Source organism: Colias croceus, chromosome 7 (genome assembly GCF_905220415.1).
Source record: "Colias croceus chromosome 7, ilColCroc2.1".
NCBI classification, from domain to species: Eukaryota; Metazoa; Arthropoda; class Insecta; order Lepidoptera; family Pieridae; genus Colias; species Colias croceus.
Genome location: NC_059543.1, coordinates 3,918,918 through 3,938,951, shown reverse-complemented (window position 1 = coordinate 3,938,951; position 20,034 = coordinate 3,918,918). Strand labels below are relative to the sequence as shown.

Below are 20,034 nucleotides of genomic sequence, written 5' to 3'. Positions count from 1 at the left end.
AGAAGTTATTGAGTACAAGCGGTCCGCCCCGGCTTCGCCCGTGGTACATATTAACGTTTTCTCTACATAAGAACCATCCTCGTACTTCAAGGAATATAATAAAAAAAGAATTATCGAAATCGGTTCAGCCGTTCTCGAGTTATGGAATTACAACGAAAAGTGGCATTGATTTTTATATATTAGATTCTACGCGTCGTTATGACTTGTGGTAATAAATCAAAATATCAACAATTGTAAGTATCTCCCAAACTAAACCTCTTCAGTGTTTATCCTTCAATATATCTCTCAAGCGTAAAGAAATAAACAAAGTGCGCGTTTCATTTGTAGTTCTATAAATATATGAAACTAATAAAAACACTATTTCATCTTGTATGATATGGAATCTATCAAACAATCCAACAATCATGAAGCAATGAATGATTTTTCACAGAAATGTGTATTTTCGATACCATTTAATGGGAGAAGGTCGAAAAATTCTGTTACCTAAATTTATACCGTACAAGCTGTTACCCGGCTCTCTCGGCTGTTTTCTAAAATATCCTTTGGGGCTATTTGATTTATTGGTTCAAGGAACATACCTTTAGCAAATAGATACACTATCTATAGTATTTTATTATCTGTGCTACTATAAAAGTTCAATAATTGCAAGGACATTTTGTTCATATCATTTGGTGGAATATTTGTTACGTTACTAATAGATAATTAATCTTTATTATTATTTAGTTCGATGAGTCTAAGGATGAGTCAATAGTAATGAGATAACAGAATCATGGTCAGTTAAAATATTTATTGGTTTTTAAGAAAAATAACTTAGTTACTTATTTGATAAAACAGTTTGATAAAATATAGTAATCCGATTATGGAATAGCCGATGATCAAACTTGTATTGCACCTGATTTTAATTTGTTTTTTTAAATTATTATGTTACTAGCGGTCCGCCCAGGCTTCGCCCGTGGTACATATTCACGTTTTCTCTACATAAGAACCATCCTCGTACTTCAAGGAATATAATAAAAAAAGAATTAAAGAAATCGGTTCAGCTGTTCTAAAGTTATGCGCTTACCAACACATTTTGGGATTCATTTTTATATTATAGATTGTAATTTAAGATTATAGATTTACGAGTAGGTAGAACCCAGCTGGTTATCCAACCTTGTCAATCAAGAGACTTTTGAGACTTTTGACAGTAAAAAATCGATTTTAGTTTCGTTAATTATGATATTTATTTTAATTGGCTAATTACTATTCAATACTAAAACCTTATTTTACTTCAAAGCCTAAAGTAAATATCTCGGTATTTTTATATTTTGAAGTGTATCTTTGAAATTTTGTATAAACAATTCACTGTGAATAAAACTTCTTACCAGATTGCACTGAATTTTAAATGAAATATACGTGCTTATAAAATGTATCTCTAGGTTGTATCCGACAGTAATTTGAAATATATAATTGATTTATTTTTCATAACATATCATTTCTATATAAGTCCAATGTCGGGATAAATAAATTCTACACTATAGAGATTGCTAGAGGAAGTGCAAAACCTACGTGAAAATGTTATCGATTCAGTGAACAAAGTGTTAAGAGCTTTGGAAATTCTTTGTTGAAGGTCTTTAGAAACAATTTAAATACTCATTGTTTCCAAGTGCGGTTTCGAATCTTTTGTCACAGGTTTAAATAATGATGGCTTTAATCATTAGATCTTTGCTTTTTGGTTACACTAATTGCTTTTTTATTGCACCGAAGATTCGAATTTCGACCCTGAAATTTTATGAATATAATGTTACATTTCGCTCTTTAGGTAACCGTGTACCATTTTCTTTTACAACAGACGAAACTTGCAAAGTTTTAAAGAGAATCTCCTATGATAAAATGTAAATAAACTGCAAACATTCTGGTACAAAGAACCGTGTTTTGAATATTTTGAAGCATGTTTTAAACTTTCAGTCTTACTCATTTCACGAGTATACTTCATGAAAGCTTGCTCAATTTATTTCGATGAAAGTTACATTAAAGTCGCAAAAGTTTTGATTCCTTCAGAGTTTAGATGTGTCCTGAGATTTGGATTATATATTCAATTTTAGATAGGTAAGTGAGATATCGTATTGGAATGTCAGGGAGAGCCGCCAGAGTGATTGATAAAGATCCGTAAATGTTGTCATGTGACGAACCAATTTCTGATTTCTGAGACCTTGCGATGGATTGACTGATCTGCCACATTTATAACTGATTAAACTCAATGTATGGGATCAAAGCAGGTTAATAATGTGAATACACGATAATGCTTTTATAGTTGGGATAGGTTATGCATTAAGGTAATGTCCTATTAACATGGGTGAATTAAGTGGCCTTAATTTAATGCGAGGAAATTTGTGATCACAGGTTCTTGAGGTCATGGATAATTGATGAGTGAAATGACATAAGAGTTTATATTGGCGTTACCTTAATGAGAATCGAATTTGTGTAGGAGTATCTTGTAATATTTTATGCTTCGATTACTATATTTGCTAATACACCATGTATGAGTGAATTTAGTAAGTAGTTGTAGTATTATTGTGCGTAGGATAGATAAATTCAATTATAACGAAATATGGGATCACACTTCAGAAAGTTTTCGATAAGTTGATTGATGAGTAGGTAAAATACCTTGGTACATTAGCGAGACCACATACTTAAGTGTTCTTAATTCTATTATAAGGAAATGTGAGACAATAGCCCTTTAGTATGTTTGTTGACGACGGCCATAATGAGTGTAGGTTACGACCCAGTCTACGGTGATGGAGTTTTTGTAAGGTATGTGCCTAATATCTAAAGGGCAGGAAATGTTTATTGCTTATACTTAAGGTCCCGGCCATTCACTGGCCCGTAACAGACCACGAGATTGCCTATTTCGAGCATACTAAACTTATTTTGAAGCGAATATTCTTTGAGGTAATGTTTAATGATCATTTATTTTCACTATTTTGGCCTAAGTGTAAATTTAATTAGAAACAAAAATGTTAAGGTTTCTTAATTGTTAAAGTAAGGTATATGTTCTGCAATGAAACAATGTTATAGCGTTTATTATCCATTTATTTTCATTATCACATACATCGATTTAAGCATGAATAATATTCACACCTAATAAATTACTTAGTTCGTTTGCTCAGACAAAGATGTTTAATATTTACAATACTTAGTTTAGACTTAGGTTAAATATGTACACACCATAATACGTTTACTTACATAAATATTCAGATTTCAGACATTATTATTAGTGTTGCCCAAATTCAGTCTTGGTCTTGCAGTCTTGGTCTTGTTCTTGCGTTTTTGCAAGACCAAGACCAAGAACAAGACCGCGTATTTTTAGCAAGACCAAGACCAAGACTGACCGTGCAAGACTTGAGCAAGAACAAGACATAGCCTGCAAGACTCTTGCGTCTTGCAGCTAGGACTTTGATTTTTCGAATTTCTTATCAAATCTTCAGTTATTTATTAATCTGCTTGATCTTTACCATGGCTATGTTAATTCAAGCTCACAATGTTCCAATTGTAATACGTTTTTCTAAGATTTAAAGTAAACTTTAATAAATAGTAATACCTAGACTAATAGGTAATTGCAAGACTTGCAAGACTCTTGCTGCAAGACCAAGACCAAGACCAAGACTGAGAGCGCAAGACCAAGACCAAGACCAAGACCAGGTGTATTGGCGCAAGACCAAGACCAAGACCAAGACCAGGTGTATTGGCGCAAGACCAAGACCAAGACTGGCTAAGTCTCGTCTTGTTCTTGCATTTGGGCAACACTAATTATTATTATTTAGGTATATTTTAAAACGTTTTATACATAATAATATCTATAAACTTTATATGCAACAGTATTTTCGCAAAATACTATAACAATTCATACATAAATGAAGAAATAATAAATATTTTCGTGGTACACCTGAAAAGCTCGTAAGCACCATTTAAATTAAATAATCTTTCATTCGAGGAATGTTTTTGTATTTACAATGTCTAGTAATATAATTATTTTTTTATGTAATAATGTCTATTCAAGAATTTAATTTTCATTCTAACCCCGTGGAAACCATTTGACTGGTCCTAAATGTTCAAGGATGATTTAGGTACGGTCTATATTAAAATAATTTTTAAATTATCAGTTGGCAGCGACGTCCACATTCTACAGAGTGGAAATGGAATGACGTTTATTAAATTCAAAAGAAAGTCTGATAATTCTTGAAATATATTTTTATGCTACCATTAAAAATATTGCACTGAATAATATAAAACTCTACATAACTTTATTATGACGTAATACATCTTCAAGTGTGTGACAATCTATACAAAATTATTTGCGGTCTTCTACACATAAACTTTACATAATTTATATCGTATAGAATTTACTAAAACGATTTACAAAATATGAGTATTACAATTTAACTATTTACACACAAAACATAGATTAAATGACTAGAAAGTTGCATTTATAAATTTATAATTATGTGGGTACTTCTACACTTTCCAAAAGCTTGAAAAAACTATATATTAACCATAGAGTTCTTGAGGGGTGGGCGCAGGACGCGGGGGGTTTGCTCGTCAAATCCACGTTCTTTCTTCGTTTGCGCGTGTGAGCTCAGTCGCGCCGCGGTCGCCGCGCCGGGCGGATGTGCCGCGCCGCTGTCAGATGCTGCTCATCGTCGTGTTGTTGTACGTGCTGTGCAACGATATGCGCATAGTACCTGCACAAAATATTTATTCAATTAAATCAATATTGCTGCCCGATGATTTGTTTATGGTTGGATTGTGAATTTTGTTTTTTGAATTTTTGCAATTTAATGGATGCTTTCAACATTCACTTGCTCGCAATAAGGCACAAAATAATGTTCAGAAAGCGCTAAACAAGAAAAAAGCAAATGATAAGCAAAGGAATGCGGCCAATGACCAACGCCAGCGGTACAGCGGTCCTAACTACGGTATCAAGCCAATCCACAGTGCAATGGTCGTTCTGTTTATAATACAACTATAAAGTTAATTACCAACTAGGATTGGCCACCGTTCAACTCCTTGTCTATTTTATTTGCATGCAGCAAATGAGGAGTGCCGGGTGGTTTTTTGGTACTCTTTGTAGTTTTGAATGTCGTCTTGAACAAACCTACGAAGAAGAATTGTACTTATTCGTTCAGAGGTACAAAGGAAGCGTAAATGTAGTTGCGGAAAGAAATAAAATAGTTAATAAGCGACTTTTACATATATGCAATAAACTATGAAGAATTAATTTCAAAAACTTCAAAAGATTACGTTAGGCAAGAATAAATATTGTTAGTTTTAACATACTTGTTCCGTTCTTTCGACTTGGGGAGACTGATCGCATGGACATATCGAGTCGATCGGGACCAAAAGCCCTGTGTCTACTAAAATCACCGTTACCAATTGCTCCACAACACCAGAAGAACTGCTTAAAGCCTCGCCGGAATCTGTAAAGGACCATATTATTATAATTAACCCATTTTGAAGACTGATTGCTAGTCTTGAAATATTCTAAAACAATTGGTTTTCAAACTAAAAGTTGTAAAGGTACAACGGTACAAAGTTTTTAAGCCGCGAAAAGCTCCGTGTCTGTTAAACATTGCAGTCAATAAATCTTATCTATTATTATTATTTTTATTTTACCTAAGTAGATTAGCGTAACATCTGCGTAGCGATATATTAGCGTATTGTTATCAATTACTATATTGTTTGTGTGTAACATATTCTATTTCCATTACCTAGATTGCTTTTTACCCGCAAAATAGCAAGAAGTCTCCAGAGTACTTACTCCAAGCATACATTAGTGTCTAAACGTTGCGACTAAAAGCAAGTGTGATTATTATAGACTGTCCTCAAGACATGAGAACTTCATATAACTACACTTTCAAAGTATTTAAGCGGTTGTTGTGTGAGCACAAATGTTTCTACGAAATGGAATGTTCAAATTATTCTTAGAAAACGTACGGTATGAAGCCTTTAAGTGTTACTTTTTTCTAACAATATAGATCAAAGGTTTACATTCATGGATATTTCTTTTCAAAATTTAGGTATGCTCCACTAAAATGCTCAACATCTGTATAACATTTTTAAACATTCAAAAAAATTGCCCAAGAAGTACGTATGTACAATAATGCAAACTTACTTGGAATTCATCCAACAGTAGATGATGGGGTTATACATAGAGTTGCTCATCGCAAGCCAGTAAATGCCGAGGTATATCTCTTGTATGTACTTGTAGTTGACTACATCTGGGTAGTATGACGTCACTATAAAGTACACGTGGAATGGCAACCAACAAACAGCAAATATAACCACAACGACTATCATCATTTTCACGACCTGAAAGTTATTCAGAGAACTTTTAAACGACATCATTTTCTCTAAGTCTTTGTTGAGATTAAAAATGTTTTATTCTTGTTTCAATAAATGAATGACTGAAATATACAGCATTGTAATTATAGCTAATAAGAAATTAATAAAGAAGATTCTGTGAGCTTAGCGCATATTATATTCGTATTGAGTAATATTTGCTAAGAGATTCCACAGGGACTCGTCAAGATCCTTTGTGTAATTATGCGGGGCCAAAAATTATTGAGGTCGGTGAATTTGCTTTCAAGTCGAATTAAGATGGTACAGAATTAAAACCGTCCAATTTTGTCGTCCGTTTTGTATTGTGGGCAATGACTGATCCCTCAAAGGGATTTGCTCAAGTTTAAGTCGAAATCATAGTAAAATTATCACAATTCTGTCTACACTGAAGTAACGAAAGTAGGATGGAAATAATTCAGTGAGAAGCACATTATCAAGATGAAAATTTCGTACATATCTTAATCATATTTTATAATGTGTATAAGGAAAAAGTAAGTACAATATTGTTTTCTGGAAAGCGTTAAAGACCTCGACATTATGCTTTCAGAGTTTCAGAGGCGATCGAATATAAGGAGCATTAACTAAATATATCCTGTCCTTCATAAATTCTCTATGACTGGAAAAAGTACATTAGGAGGAAGTATTCCTTTGTGAATTACCCTTCGTTTGCTTTTAACGTTATCCAACTGTCGCTGCGTGCATTCTCCGATGGACTTTGATCCCCACAGTTCGATTCCAACCTTCGCGTATGTGTAACTCATCGACATTATTGGTAGGAAATACGTCAATAACATAAATATCACATTGTACCTGAAAAACGTAAAAGCTCACATTTAAATCAGTTCCAGGAAAAATTAACGAGCTTGACAATATTTTCAAAGTGTGATAGTAATAAACGAAAACATATAATATAGTAATAACCCTATCTAATAATAGTTTCTTGGAAAGACGTTTAATAAAATTCTGTTATGAGTAAGCATTGATATTATATGAAATAGATTTATCTCGAAGGGAATAAAAATGTATAAAAGAGCCTTTATATGATATTTTTGTTACAAAGATTCCACGGTTTTATTAGGTTTTTAGAATAGAGTTTCATAGATTATTATCGATAAAATATATTCTAGGTATTATATTTAGAAACAAGAGGAGATAGCATTTTATTTGATTTTATACAATTGATGAATTAATAGGAAATATTCATCTTTCTTCTGGAATACAATACGTCTATTGATAATTGTAAAATCAAAATTAGTTAATAATAATTTTATTTTTTTTAATAGGTTTATACTTACATATATTCTAATTGAGATCTCGTAGTGATTCCATCCGGCCAGTCAGGAAAACATATTCGTCTATAAATGTAACAAAGTTATTTCAAAGAATCATATTCGTGTTATCTATACATATAATAAATCTGTAGAAGGGTCAATTCTGTACATTGAAAATATTGAAAAAATAACTAGCAGAGGGTGTTACTGGATCGATACCAAACCCAAATATGTGATTAAAAAAATTTTTGTCTGTCTGTCTGTCTGTATGTGAAGACATCACGTGAAAACTACCGATTCGATTTCGATGAAACTTGGTATAATTATACCTTATTATCCTGGGCGTAAAATAGGATACTTTTTATCCTGGAAAAATACGTAGAAAAAAAATTAATCTAAATTTTTCAGTTATCCATAGACGTTGTTCTGTAGTAGGTACCGCGAACACACGTTGCGTATTATTATAGACCTAGCCGTATTTGGGTCCAATAGATATTTATAAGATGTCATTGTCCGAGTTACTCAAAATGGAGAAATAAACCATCCACGCAAAGACCGACATCCGCGCGGACGGAGTCGCGGGCGGAAGCTAGTTGTTACTATAATTATTAACGTGGCTTCAAGAACCTTTCAAGCACCATTTTGAAGAAATTCACTTTATGGAAATGTAAAAATAAGCTAACATTTAATTTTATTTCACAGGACGCACTCTATTTTTAACTATAAAAGGATTCCCTTTCTGATTTGTAACTCTCTAGAAATATAAATTGTTGAAAAAATATATTTTTATTTAAATAACTGCTTTTAAATTTAATTCATATTATAGATTCACAATATAATGAGCAATATGCGATATGAAAAGAATTTGAAAACAGAAAAATTGATTTTTAAAATCATATTTAATGTGTGTAAATAAATATACATGTTTACATTTTGTGCTAAGTTTCTTACTTGTCTGGGTTCAAGTAAACTCTTTATTATATATATAATTTTTATAGAAACTAGATAAATAGGTCTTATTTATGCATATTATTGGTATACAAGAGTAATGTATGGCAAATGTAAATCGCTTACAAAGTTTCTATTAAATTTATTCTACATATTAAAAAATAAAACAAAATTTCATATATATTTCTAACGCCTTGTTGTTTCAAGCGCGTAAAATATCAATGCTACACAATACACATGCTATCAACGAACCATTGATTGCATCCACCTAAAACAACTTTACAAATTTAAAAATAACACCAACGTTTTCATATTACACTAAAACACAAAATTAAACGGGGTTTTATTATGTTTCCTTTAAAATATAAATAGGGGTATGTAATTACCTTATGCTTCCGTCGGGTAATAGATCAGTTTCGGTTGTAAAATACAGAAAGTTCGGGCTACTAATTATACAGCTGCCAGCCCAAATGGCAGCTGCTATGCCGAGCGTTGCGCGTTTTCCCAACCGCGGTTGTAGAGGACTCATTATTGCTACATATCTGAAACAAATTATAAGTCTTGCAAATACTATCTATATTCTATATTATAACGTAGACACTATGGCGTGGGCAGACATCACATCTGTTTCACTGATCAAACCTCTATAATATGGTCTTTTGTGCTCTGTTATAACTAAAATGTCATGGGTTTATCCATGCAATAATGCAGACGTGTGGGTGTAACAAATATATATTTTTCTTAGTGTTAAGAGCAACATTGAAAGATAAACAGCAGACAATAAAGATTTTCAAACAAATGCTGTAATTAAATAAAACATTCATTGTAAACAAACCCAAATAAATGAATGAACCAAAACAAATGTTGCAACGAAGTTATTAGTGGAATAGTTTAATCAAGCACGTGCAAAGCAATATAACGCTTTTAATATTCTCGTAGGAGGTGTCTGGGAAGGGCGATGTAAAGGTAGACGAATATATACGACCAATATAGTACGTACATTCGAAATGATATAAATAAAGGACTAGGAATATTAAAACATTAAGCTTTATAGTATTCATAGAACACTAATGTTACAAACGATGCAATCCGGAGGGACGAAAATCGAGTCATAAATCGCTCGCGGTCTATGGCCCCGCAAATTATTGCATGAATCGCATTTTGTATTAATACGCTCACATTCTAGATCACTGGTTGAATTAAGATAATTGAAATATTATAAACAAATTCAATTTGAATTCCTAGTGAAGCTGGAAACGAATTTAGTATGTTATACGCAACTTTACTTGTACTTAGATATCTAATAGACAAAACAAACTTAAATATATATTTTTGGTACAAGACCTATTGATTTATTCACAATAAAATCACACAGGTAAACAAATATATTTTGTAAGTTTTATTTGGTTTCTGAGTATTAAGATTGTTTATACCGAACACCGAGCATACAGAAAATTGTCTTTGTTCACAGATACCCCTGTTTCTCAGAAAGTTTCTAAATTATGATTCTAGCCTTAAGTAATAACACCTTTGTGTAACTATATGAAATTCAATTTGCGATTTTAAACACAGACTTCTTCTCACTTCAAAGGGTTGAATAAACTTATCAATTGTCTTTACTTTATCATCTTTCACGTGGATAAAAGGAGCATTTCTATATTTGCAAAGAACCGTCACGTATTTGAAAAGATTTAATAATGTGAGGAAAATTTAGAAATGTAAAATTTTTTTATTCTAGAGAAAGCAACATGGCGCACGTTTTGATGGGAAGTGAACAGCGTCGTACACATGCACCCTCAACATCAAGAGCATATATTTTTTTGCTTTCTCACTTTTATTTTTAGAAAGCTCATTTCTAGTAAATTTGTAAATCTTAACGTTTTTGGAGTGAGAAGACGTGTGAAGGAATATTGTTGTATCCGGGTGGTGTTTACTGTTTCCAAACAGTAGGCAGAGAAAGAACATATCAGGGGAGTCCTTTCAGCAAAGCGGAGTAAAATTGGTTTGCAAGATCAAATTTTTCATGTATTTGCATTATATGACGCTTTTAGAAAAAATAATCAATAAACTTCAAGATATTGCCTAAAAAGTGTGCTAATTTGTTACACAACCACGTGAATTTTGCTCGATCATATAAAATCATAAAAATAGGCTAAAATAAAAATCGAAAACGAATTATTTAATTATTAAATTTCTGATTTTTCAAATAATTTTTATATAAAGATATGTATTTTGATGTACTGCAGAAAACGTGCTTTGGTTTTCAACTGAAGCCCTGTAATTATTAAATACATATTATATCTCAGAACTTAACGTTTCCACGCGTTTTCTTGATAGATAGGGAGGCGAGGTAGCTAAATGGCGTAATTAAACGGCGCCGTCGAGACTTATCAAAATCGATAGATAAAATAATTTCGAAAATAAAAGCTTCTATGGTAAAAACCATTTTAGCGGTGGGTTTGGCGTGTACGGATTTTCAAAAATGTAAAAAAAAATAGTTACTTGGGCATTCTCGAGCGCGTCAGATATTCATACTACGTATGCCCCAAGTGCCTCTGATGACAACGGTATACTAATCTGCCGGTTTGCGTGGTGGGGCTAGGCATATTAATTCGTCAAAAATGCACAAAAAAAAAATTTACTCGAGCGCGTCAGATTTTCGGAAGGGGTGTTAAGTAGGCCCCAAGGAAGCTCCCCTTAAAAAAACTGACGATTTCGGCGTGACGATAAGTTACGATGAATTTTTGAAAATGCAGAAAAAAAAAGTCCTTTTGAAATACTCGAGCGCGTCAGATTTTCATAGGGGAGGTTTATCTCGGTCTCCTGAAAGCATATTTTCTTAATCTGACAAAAATGTTGGTGGGTTCTCTTAATCTGACCGAAAAAGGTTTGAGAGTTTCCTTTTTTTAATCATCGTTATTTCATATCAATTTTTCTTAACACCCTCAGTTTTCGAGATATACTCAAAAAACCGGGAGTTTGAGTTTTTATGATGCTTCAAGTCAAAAAGTTTTAACTTTGGACAAAAATGTAAAGATACCTTTTTTGTGTAAAATAAAATTACCTTTTTTGTTTATTCAAACTTTTTTTTTTGTAAAATGTATCGTTCGCGACTTATATACTGCAACGCGTTTTTCGGAAGACGAAATGGCTCCTCCAGGCTTCCGGTCACGCGGAAACCGGCAGCTTTTGTATTTTTAGTAAGTTTTAGATTATATTCTTCAAAATAAAAATAAAAACAATCGCGCTCGAGAATGCCGGATTAACGTTTTTTTTTTACAAGTTCGCGACCCTATAACTTGGCGGCGTCAAGGACTTAACGTCAGATTAGTTAAATTTAGTCTTAAAACACTAAAATCAACCCCCAATATCTTAATCTGACGCGCTCGAGTATTTCAGACTATCGATTTTTTTTTACTAATCTGATCGTCTATCCTGGGCGCGCGTCACTACTTAAAGAGCTAAATAGTTAACAAGGTGTTTCTATTAGGTCTAAGGTATCTCTCATATCTTAAACTGCCACGCTCGAGTATTGCAGAAAATTCCCCTCTTCGCCTCCCTATCTATGACAAGCCGACGCTAGAAGCGACTCGCGCAAACGGCGCGTTGAAATACCTCGCGCCTCGCGGCCTCGCGGCTCGCCTAAAGGTAGTATTTAAATTTATGAAGGCATCGTTGTTGAATTCAGCGGCTGATAATACTTCAAACCATTCTTCACCGCTCTTTCTTCTATAATACACATTTTTATTATTATGTTAATTATGAGTAGGAGCATAGAGCGTATTTTTATCGTTTTCATTACGATATATTTCAGCACCAGTTAATTAATATCATTTTTCTGTGAAATGTTTTAATTAAACAGACAAATTTTGCTCATCAAAATAGGCGAATGTTGACAAAATTGGAGTGCTAAAAGGGCAATCCAATAAAATATCACATTTCAAATGCCATTTATACTCAATTCGAAAACTTTGTTACATCGAAGTGGCTTTTCGCTTTCATTCGCCTAATTAATTCCTAAATTGTTTTAAGAACATCAATTTGTTCCAACCGCTTTTATACACTTTGGTATTTTTCCCTAATCTTCTTTTAATGTAGATCTCGGGCCAACATTGAAGACTTTTTGGTATGAAATTAAATACCTTTGTCGTAGCGGTCGGTATGATTTAAGATCCTATTAGAAGAAATCACGTTACAGGGACTGACAGATGTTCATTTTAATAGAAGACATCTTTTATAGAATATGCGATCGATTTTGATATAAGGAGCTCTTATCGAGGTTTCTTTGTTATCCAGGTATTGTGATCACAATGTCTAGAATTACATACTACGAAGACGCAGTCAATAAACACAATGGATGCCTAATGGGTTTAAATTTTTAGATGTCTTCAGAAAATTCGCAATTATAAGGAGAATAGCATTTTAACTTAAAACTTACTCATCTTACAATCTAATGCGATATCTGAGTCACTTCCATTTTTTTCAGCTCACATTTTTTGAATTATAAATCATCGAAACCTTCTAAAGCCTGGTTTAAGTGATATTAAAACAAATAAATTATAAAACTATACAACACAAACCAGCCTAAAAGCGCGAAAATAATAAGAGAATTTTTTACTCACCGATCGATACTTATCGCCATGAGAGTGAATACAGATGCCGATATGCTCAGTACTGCTACGAATTGGCAAAATTTGCAATAGAAGTGTCCGAATGGCCAATCGGAGTACAGCATATACGTGAAGTTAAAGGTAACATTCAGCGTCGACATCATTGTATCGGCTATGGAGAGGTTCACTGAAATAAAAACCTTTTTAAGTCGCGTTAAGAGACATTTTTCTAAAAAACATATTTTACATTGTTAGCATGAAATTGAATTCACGCCAAATTCGAATCTGTCGAACATTGATAATGGACACTGATTGTCTGTAAAGTTTTACAAACAATTTGTTAAACTTTAGCTTTTTACTTGCTCATCCTTTGTTAATAAGGGTTTCAAATATTCGTAATTTAAATATTCTGACATGAAAATAACAGTGTTAATACAGGTGTAAAGATAAAGAGGGTAGTACCGTAAGGCTATCATTAAAATTTAAAATTATAATAATGAAGTAATTATTTTGTTGCTTGGTTACGTGGCTTAGTTGGTATCATTTATTTCCCTATATGGTATTTTATAAACTTATTTGTTTGTGCCGAAAGGTATTTTAAATATCATTAATATGTATATGTTTCCGAAAGGGCAAGGAACACATACGCGACTAACCCGACATTGTAACAGCTTTGGCCTGCGGTTTTGTACCGAAACATACCATTGACTTGTTTTGTGAAGTTTCTATACAATATTTGATATGTAACATGTCCTTTTTGATATTATATTTAAGCCATATAATGATTACTGACATAGATAGTTAAGAATTTATTATGTTAAAATTAGCTATTGTTTTTTTTTGTATTCCTGGAACACATAGGGTAATTATATATTTGTTAACGACTCTACTAATAAAGAGACTTACCTAAAAAATAATTGGTCACGCTCCTCATCCGCTTATTGGCTAGAACTATCCATATGACGACGAGGTTCCCAACAGTGGACACCACTACCATGCCCGCAAATAGCACCGTCCATAGTATTTGCCGCCACCATGGTAGTATAAACGATTGGTAGACCTAAAACAAACAAAAAAAATTGTTTCAAGTACAATATAATAGAAGACATTAGGTACATTGATTGTGGACTGTCGGACGGATAGATACATCAACATTAAAGTCGTCTGGGGTTTTGGGCCTTTCACACTTGTTCCACTGATCAATGTTTCATTTATTGGTAGTTCTTATCATTCTTGGTAATCGTTGTTTTTGTGGTACTCTTCATTCAGGATAAATCCCATTTGAGTATGAATAAATTGTAGCTAAAGGAATATTTAAAAACTAATATTATTGCTATATAATATTTAACAAATAAATAAAATAGTCATATGTTTATTTGAAAGCATTAGAAACAGTATCTCAGAATAAACAAGTAATAAAGTATATTTTACTAGAGTACCTGTTTAAAGTTTAAACTCCTCATATGTGTAACATCGCATAATTAACAATTTATTAATTAACACACACCACAAGCGTATTCAAACAACTCTACGTGAAATTATCTAAGCTGTATAGCTTAGCATGATAAATTAATACTTTCTTTGTTTTTATTACAAGTAATAACTGCGTTAAAAACAACCGACTTCAAACTTGCACTTGCAACATTTACAAATACAGACAAAAATGGTCATAAAATAAAAACTACTGGGCCTATCTGAATAAAATTTTTATGGGACCAATTCGACACCATCCCGCATCGAACAAAAAAAGAATCACGTAAATCGGTTCAGAAACCTCGGAGTTATCGGTGTACATACATATAAAAAAACATACCGGCCGAATTGATAACCTCCTCCTTTTTTTGAAGTCGGTTAAAAATAAGACAGAAGGAATATATGAAGTGCTACATTATTAAATTGTTGTCGGAAATTCTTGTCTTGTCTGTATTTTAAAAAGAACAAAGTATCTAGTGTTTGTAGTCACTTTTATATTGTTGGAAACGAGGGAACATAAATTGACAGTTTGACGAATTTTACAACACTTTGGAAAATTCATTTTAAACTGGTGTAGTTATATAGTAAGTACCAAGTGCTGTTGTCACGAAATCTAAGTGCTCTGCGCTGAAATAAAATGCATTAAGTAGAAAGTCATGGTTGAGGTGGAATTGCGGTCTATCCGTGTTTTATTTGCAGTTTATTGAGTATCGATAATGTATTTGTAAAATGCGTGAACTAAATTGACATTGACCCACATCAAGCATTTATGAATGAATTTATCAAAACACCAACAGCATAAGTAGAGCGTTATTACTGCTAATAAATTATTTAATTGGGAAGTCGTTTCTGAATGAGATATAGTGCCAATTAATAATGGAAAACCTTGGATTAAATTTTTAAGCTATTTTTATATAACTAAATATTTAAATCGAAGCACTAAGTAGTTGAAATACAAAATACAAGTTCTAGAAATTCGTTCGCATATGAAAGCGCGCTTTGTTATTATAGTACGGGAGCTAGCAACGTTTAAAAAAAAGTCATTTTAGTATAGTTGGGTTTTTGATATACTGTTTCTCTTGCTATTTCGGTTAGAGTCCGGGCTGTCTGGCTGGCCGCAGTGGTTGCGTTTATTAGTGCGCATCTTATCTGCACAGGAAAATATCCCTAATTTAAAGTCATTTTTTAACGCGTAATTTTTAATCTTTTGCCTTTAGATAAGATCCATCAGACATAATTTTTTTATTGCAAGACGTTTTTTTCGTTGTAAAATAGGTGCCATACGCAATTTTTATTTCAAAATAACTAAAATGTCATCGAAATAAGTGAAATTACATCAACATGAGTCCGCTTAAAAGGTAAGTAATTACTTTATTATTTATATTATATTATCCTTTTTTAATACTTATATTGAATAATTAGTAAACTAATATTTTTAATAGATGGTTTCATATTTATTACACTTTTGGGTATAAATATGAATTTGATGATATTTGTATTTTCTAGTGTTTGATTTTACGCGAGTATTATACATTTTGAAATTAAAAACTTGGGAAAATAATACAATGAATAAATCGCGTTTAAAATCCGTTAAAAAGTCTTTAATTTCTTGATGATATTTGGTTTTTATCAAGTTTACATTAACGTCCTATTTGAGGTTCGTTGGGAAAAAGGAGGCGATATGGTAGATTGTTGCAAAAAAACTGTAAATAGTAAAATGAATATTATATATAGTATAAGTAACACAGTGATTAATTATCCTTCACTGGGACTCATGTTGATGGAATTTCACTTATTTCGATGATATTTTAATTATTTTGAAATAAAAATTGCGTCTGGCACCTATTTAACAACGAAAAACACGTCTTGCAATAAAAAATGTATGTCTAATGGATCTATCTAAAGGCAAACGATTAAAAATTACGCGTTAAAAAATGACTTTAAATTAAGGATATTTTCCTGTGCAGATAAGATGCGCACTAATAAACGCAACCACTGCGGCCAGCCAGACAGCCCGGACTGTAACCGAAATAGCAAGAGGAACAGCATATCAAAGAACCAACTATACTAAAATGCTCACTTGTCAACGTTGCTACCTCCTAGAATATTAAGTGCACGTCATTCTTTTAAAGCCTCGATTTCTTTTATTTGTTTGGAGTGTAGTTATTGCATAATCAATATATATTAAAGTATTTTATAAATTACTAGCTGTGCCGCGTGGTTTTACCTGCTCACCAACACGTGGACAAAATCAAGTATTTCTATGTTATTCTGATGCCTACTACTGTAAAGTTTCATGCAAATCCGTCGTTTACTTTTTGAGCTAATTCGCTGCAAACATACACTTTCCTGTTTATAATATTAGTATAGACAGTGTTCTTACAGCTTACAGATTACACCATATAAGGTGTGCTCCGCGGTTTTACCCGCATTGCTCCGCTCCTGTTGGTCTTAGCGTGATGATAATATGTAGGCTATAGCCTACCTCGATAAATGGGCTATCTAACAACGAAATAATTTTTCAAACACGTTCAAACAGACAAGCAAACAAACTCTCCAGCTTTATAATTTAGGTAGGTAAAAAATAAGCATAGCGCGATGTTCAGTGCCAATATAAATTATCCATACTAATATTATAAATGCGAATGTAACTGTCTGTCTGTCTGTTACTCAATCACGCCTTAACTACTCAACCAATTTGCATGAAAATTGGTATAGAGATATTTTGACACCCGAGAAAGGACATAGGCTACTTCTTACCCCGGGAAATAGGATAGGTTTTATCCCGGAAATCCCACGGGAACAGGAACTATGCGGGTTTTTCTTTGACAGCGCGGGCGACGCTGCGGGTGGAAAGCTAGTGTAAAATAAATTGAATAATAATTAATTTTCCATACTAGCGGCAATGAGTAAATCCGTCGCTGTTCTGAACTTCTGAGTAATGTTTTGCAATAAAATGAAAACGTGTTGTCAAAAGCCGCGCTTGGCTGAAAGCGTCGATTCAAGTGCTTTCGTTACTTTTAATTAGTTTAATTCTTTTATGCTTCCATAATTTGGTCTTGTCTCTTTGATGCTATTATATTCATTGGCATTTTCATTAAAAACAAATGAAGTAAATTATCCAGTTTTAAGTTTATTTTTGATTTCATTAAGAATTTGTGTCGCTATAATTGGAAGTACCGTGTAAATTTTATAAAGATTATGTTGATAAAATTTTATATTACGATTGCGATTTTATGTATCTTAAAAAAATGATATTGTATCATATGCGTTGAATAATAAAACGAGCCCAACGATAGAATGTCCAAATAGATATCTACTGATTAAGATGTGGTAATTATAGCTAGTTTTCATAATAAAACGTAGCTGTTTTTTATTCATAATAATTAATTGAAATTCCACTACTACAGTATACTTAAGTATGCAAAGTATCAATAGAATCACTACAAAGATATGCCTTATACATTTTGGAAATATTTACCTACATCATTGTGAAATCTTCACGTGGTTTAATTTATTACTTGAAAGGTAATTAATCGATTACCTACATTAAGTATAGAGTTAATGGGTGTGGTGTGTTTGAAGTTTATAAATGACCCGTAGAATACAGCTGGCAAACACTTCACTAAATACATTAACATTTTTTCACGCTTTATAGTAGACGAATGAAGAACAATCTGGCTGGTGACAAAACAAACAGGTGCACCATGAGTTTGATGCCATAAAATATAAATTTCTAGAAAAAAATAAATTTCAAGCAGTTCAGAAACATATTTTTATTTAATATGATTTATAATAATGAGTGTTCTAATCTTATGTTTTTGCTATGTTGATAAAGCGTTAGGTTGTAGCCACGTAGGTGTTAGTAAACACACAAATATTATTCTAGAATCTAGAGAATACCCAGCCATACCTATATCCTACACAGTAAGAAACAATAAGGCTTAAACTAACAAAGATAGGTATTAGCTATAATGTTGATCTTTATTATAATCCTGTAAAATCAACTATCATACCTGCGTAATATTATTTGTATGGTTAATGTACTGCTTGTTGATTTCATCGTAGAATGTTATGTAGAAGTCTTGTGTTCCCAAAGTTGAGCTCCAGTTTGAAACCGCAGTGGGACTGAGATCGTCTAGCATCCTTGTACCACACCTGTCGACAAAAACGGTAATGGTTATATAATATACTTCAATCTTGCAAGATCGTGCAACTATATTATTTCTTTAGTTCTTCTAATATTTGTAAAAAGGCAATTGATAGCATGTTAGGTGTGCAAACGGTATTTTACCAATGAAATGTAGTTTCTTTTATAATAAATACGTAATTAACAAAACCCTTCTATTCTTACTGGACCGCTTTGTATGTATAGTTGGTAATTCGCAGTAATAGACCTATAAAATGTCATCTCATCCAGAATTTGATGCCAAAATTATAGACCGCATTAGAATCAATACATGTATGCATGTAGTCGGCGTATTCATTCCCAAATTCCGGGAATGTATTGCATTGAATAAAATATAAAGCGTTGGTTTAATTTAACGTACTCTTTGTTTAACGTTTTATTAACGTTTAATGTATAACGTTATAAAAAAGGATTTAATAAAACAAAAAACTATGTGATATGAATATAGGTAATAATAGAATAATGATTACAGAAAATTAGAGTTTAGGTGGTATATATTGCACGAAGATTCGTTAATTATATTTATTTAAAGTGCCATTTTAATAAATTACATTAGCTATGTATCTATTAAAAATGTTATTTGAAGAAACAACTAAACACTAAAAGAAACCATTAGTCAGTATCTAATATGTGGTATTCTAATATTAGCAATGCCCTTGTTAATGTCTGTTAATGTAAATCATTTACAATATCCTCATACCGTTAACATTAACATAATAGGTCTGCAACGCACAATCAGTTTCTCGAAGCAAAGCAATTGGAGTGAAAATTAGTTGTAAACAATATTCTAGCTGGTAGGAAATGAATTCCCATATTTGTCTATTCCTGGTCTTAAATTATAATAAACTAGCTGCTCCGCGCGGTTTCACCCCCGTGGCTCTACTCTTGTTGGTCGTAGCGTGATGATATATAGCCTATAACCTTCCTCGATAAATGGGCTATCTTACACCGAAAGAATTTTTCAAATCGGACCAGTAGTTCCCGAGATTATCGCGTTCAAACAAACAAACTCTTCAGCTTTATAATAATAGTATAGATAATTAAAATTCCAAGCGAATGGTAACAGGGGTAAAATAATTTGAATCTCTGATAGCGATCTTCAGATTTAATCGTTTTTGGTATAATCCTATGACTGTTTTATACAATAGTTATTAAAGTTAGGATG

The 20,034-nt window shown here is 32.5% G+C and overlaps 1 protein-coding gene across 2 annotated transcripts in view; it reads right to left on the bottom strand.

Annotated features, from left to right (window-relative positions):
- Positions 1 to 4,746: 4,746 nt before the first annotated feature.
- LOC123692990 (tachykinin-like peptides receptor 99D) overlaps positions 4,747 to 20,034 on the bottom strand; it is a 59,595-nt gene continuing 44,307 nt past the window's right edge. For both annotated transcript variants that reach the window (XM_045637855.1, XM_045637856.1), the window contains exons 2-10: positions 18,697 to 18,838; positions 14,114 to 14,267; positions 13,220 to 13,394; positions 8,984 to 9,139; positions 7,674 to 7,733; positions 7,038 to 7,188; positions 6,152 to 6,348; positions 5,317 to 5,456; positions 4,747 to 5,134 (exon numbers count right to left, since the gene is read on the bottom strand). In XM_045637855.1, coding sequence (XP_045493811.1) covers positions 5,022 to 5,134; positions 5,317 to 5,456; positions 6,152 to 6,348; positions 7,038 to 7,188; positions 7,674 to 7,733; positions 8,984 to 9,139; positions 13,220 to 13,394; positions 14,114 to 14,267; positions 18,697 to 18,825 — 1,275 coding nt within the window. In that variant the 5' untranslated portion in view covers positions 18,826 to 18,838 and the 3' untranslated portion in view covers positions 4,747 to 5,021. The remainder of the gene's footprint in view (positions 5,135 to 5,316; positions 5,457 to 6,151; positions 6,349 to 7,037; positions 7,189 to 7,673; positions 7,734 to 8,983; positions 9,140 to 13,219; positions 13,395 to 14,113; positions 14,268 to 18,696; positions 18,839 to 20,034) is intronic.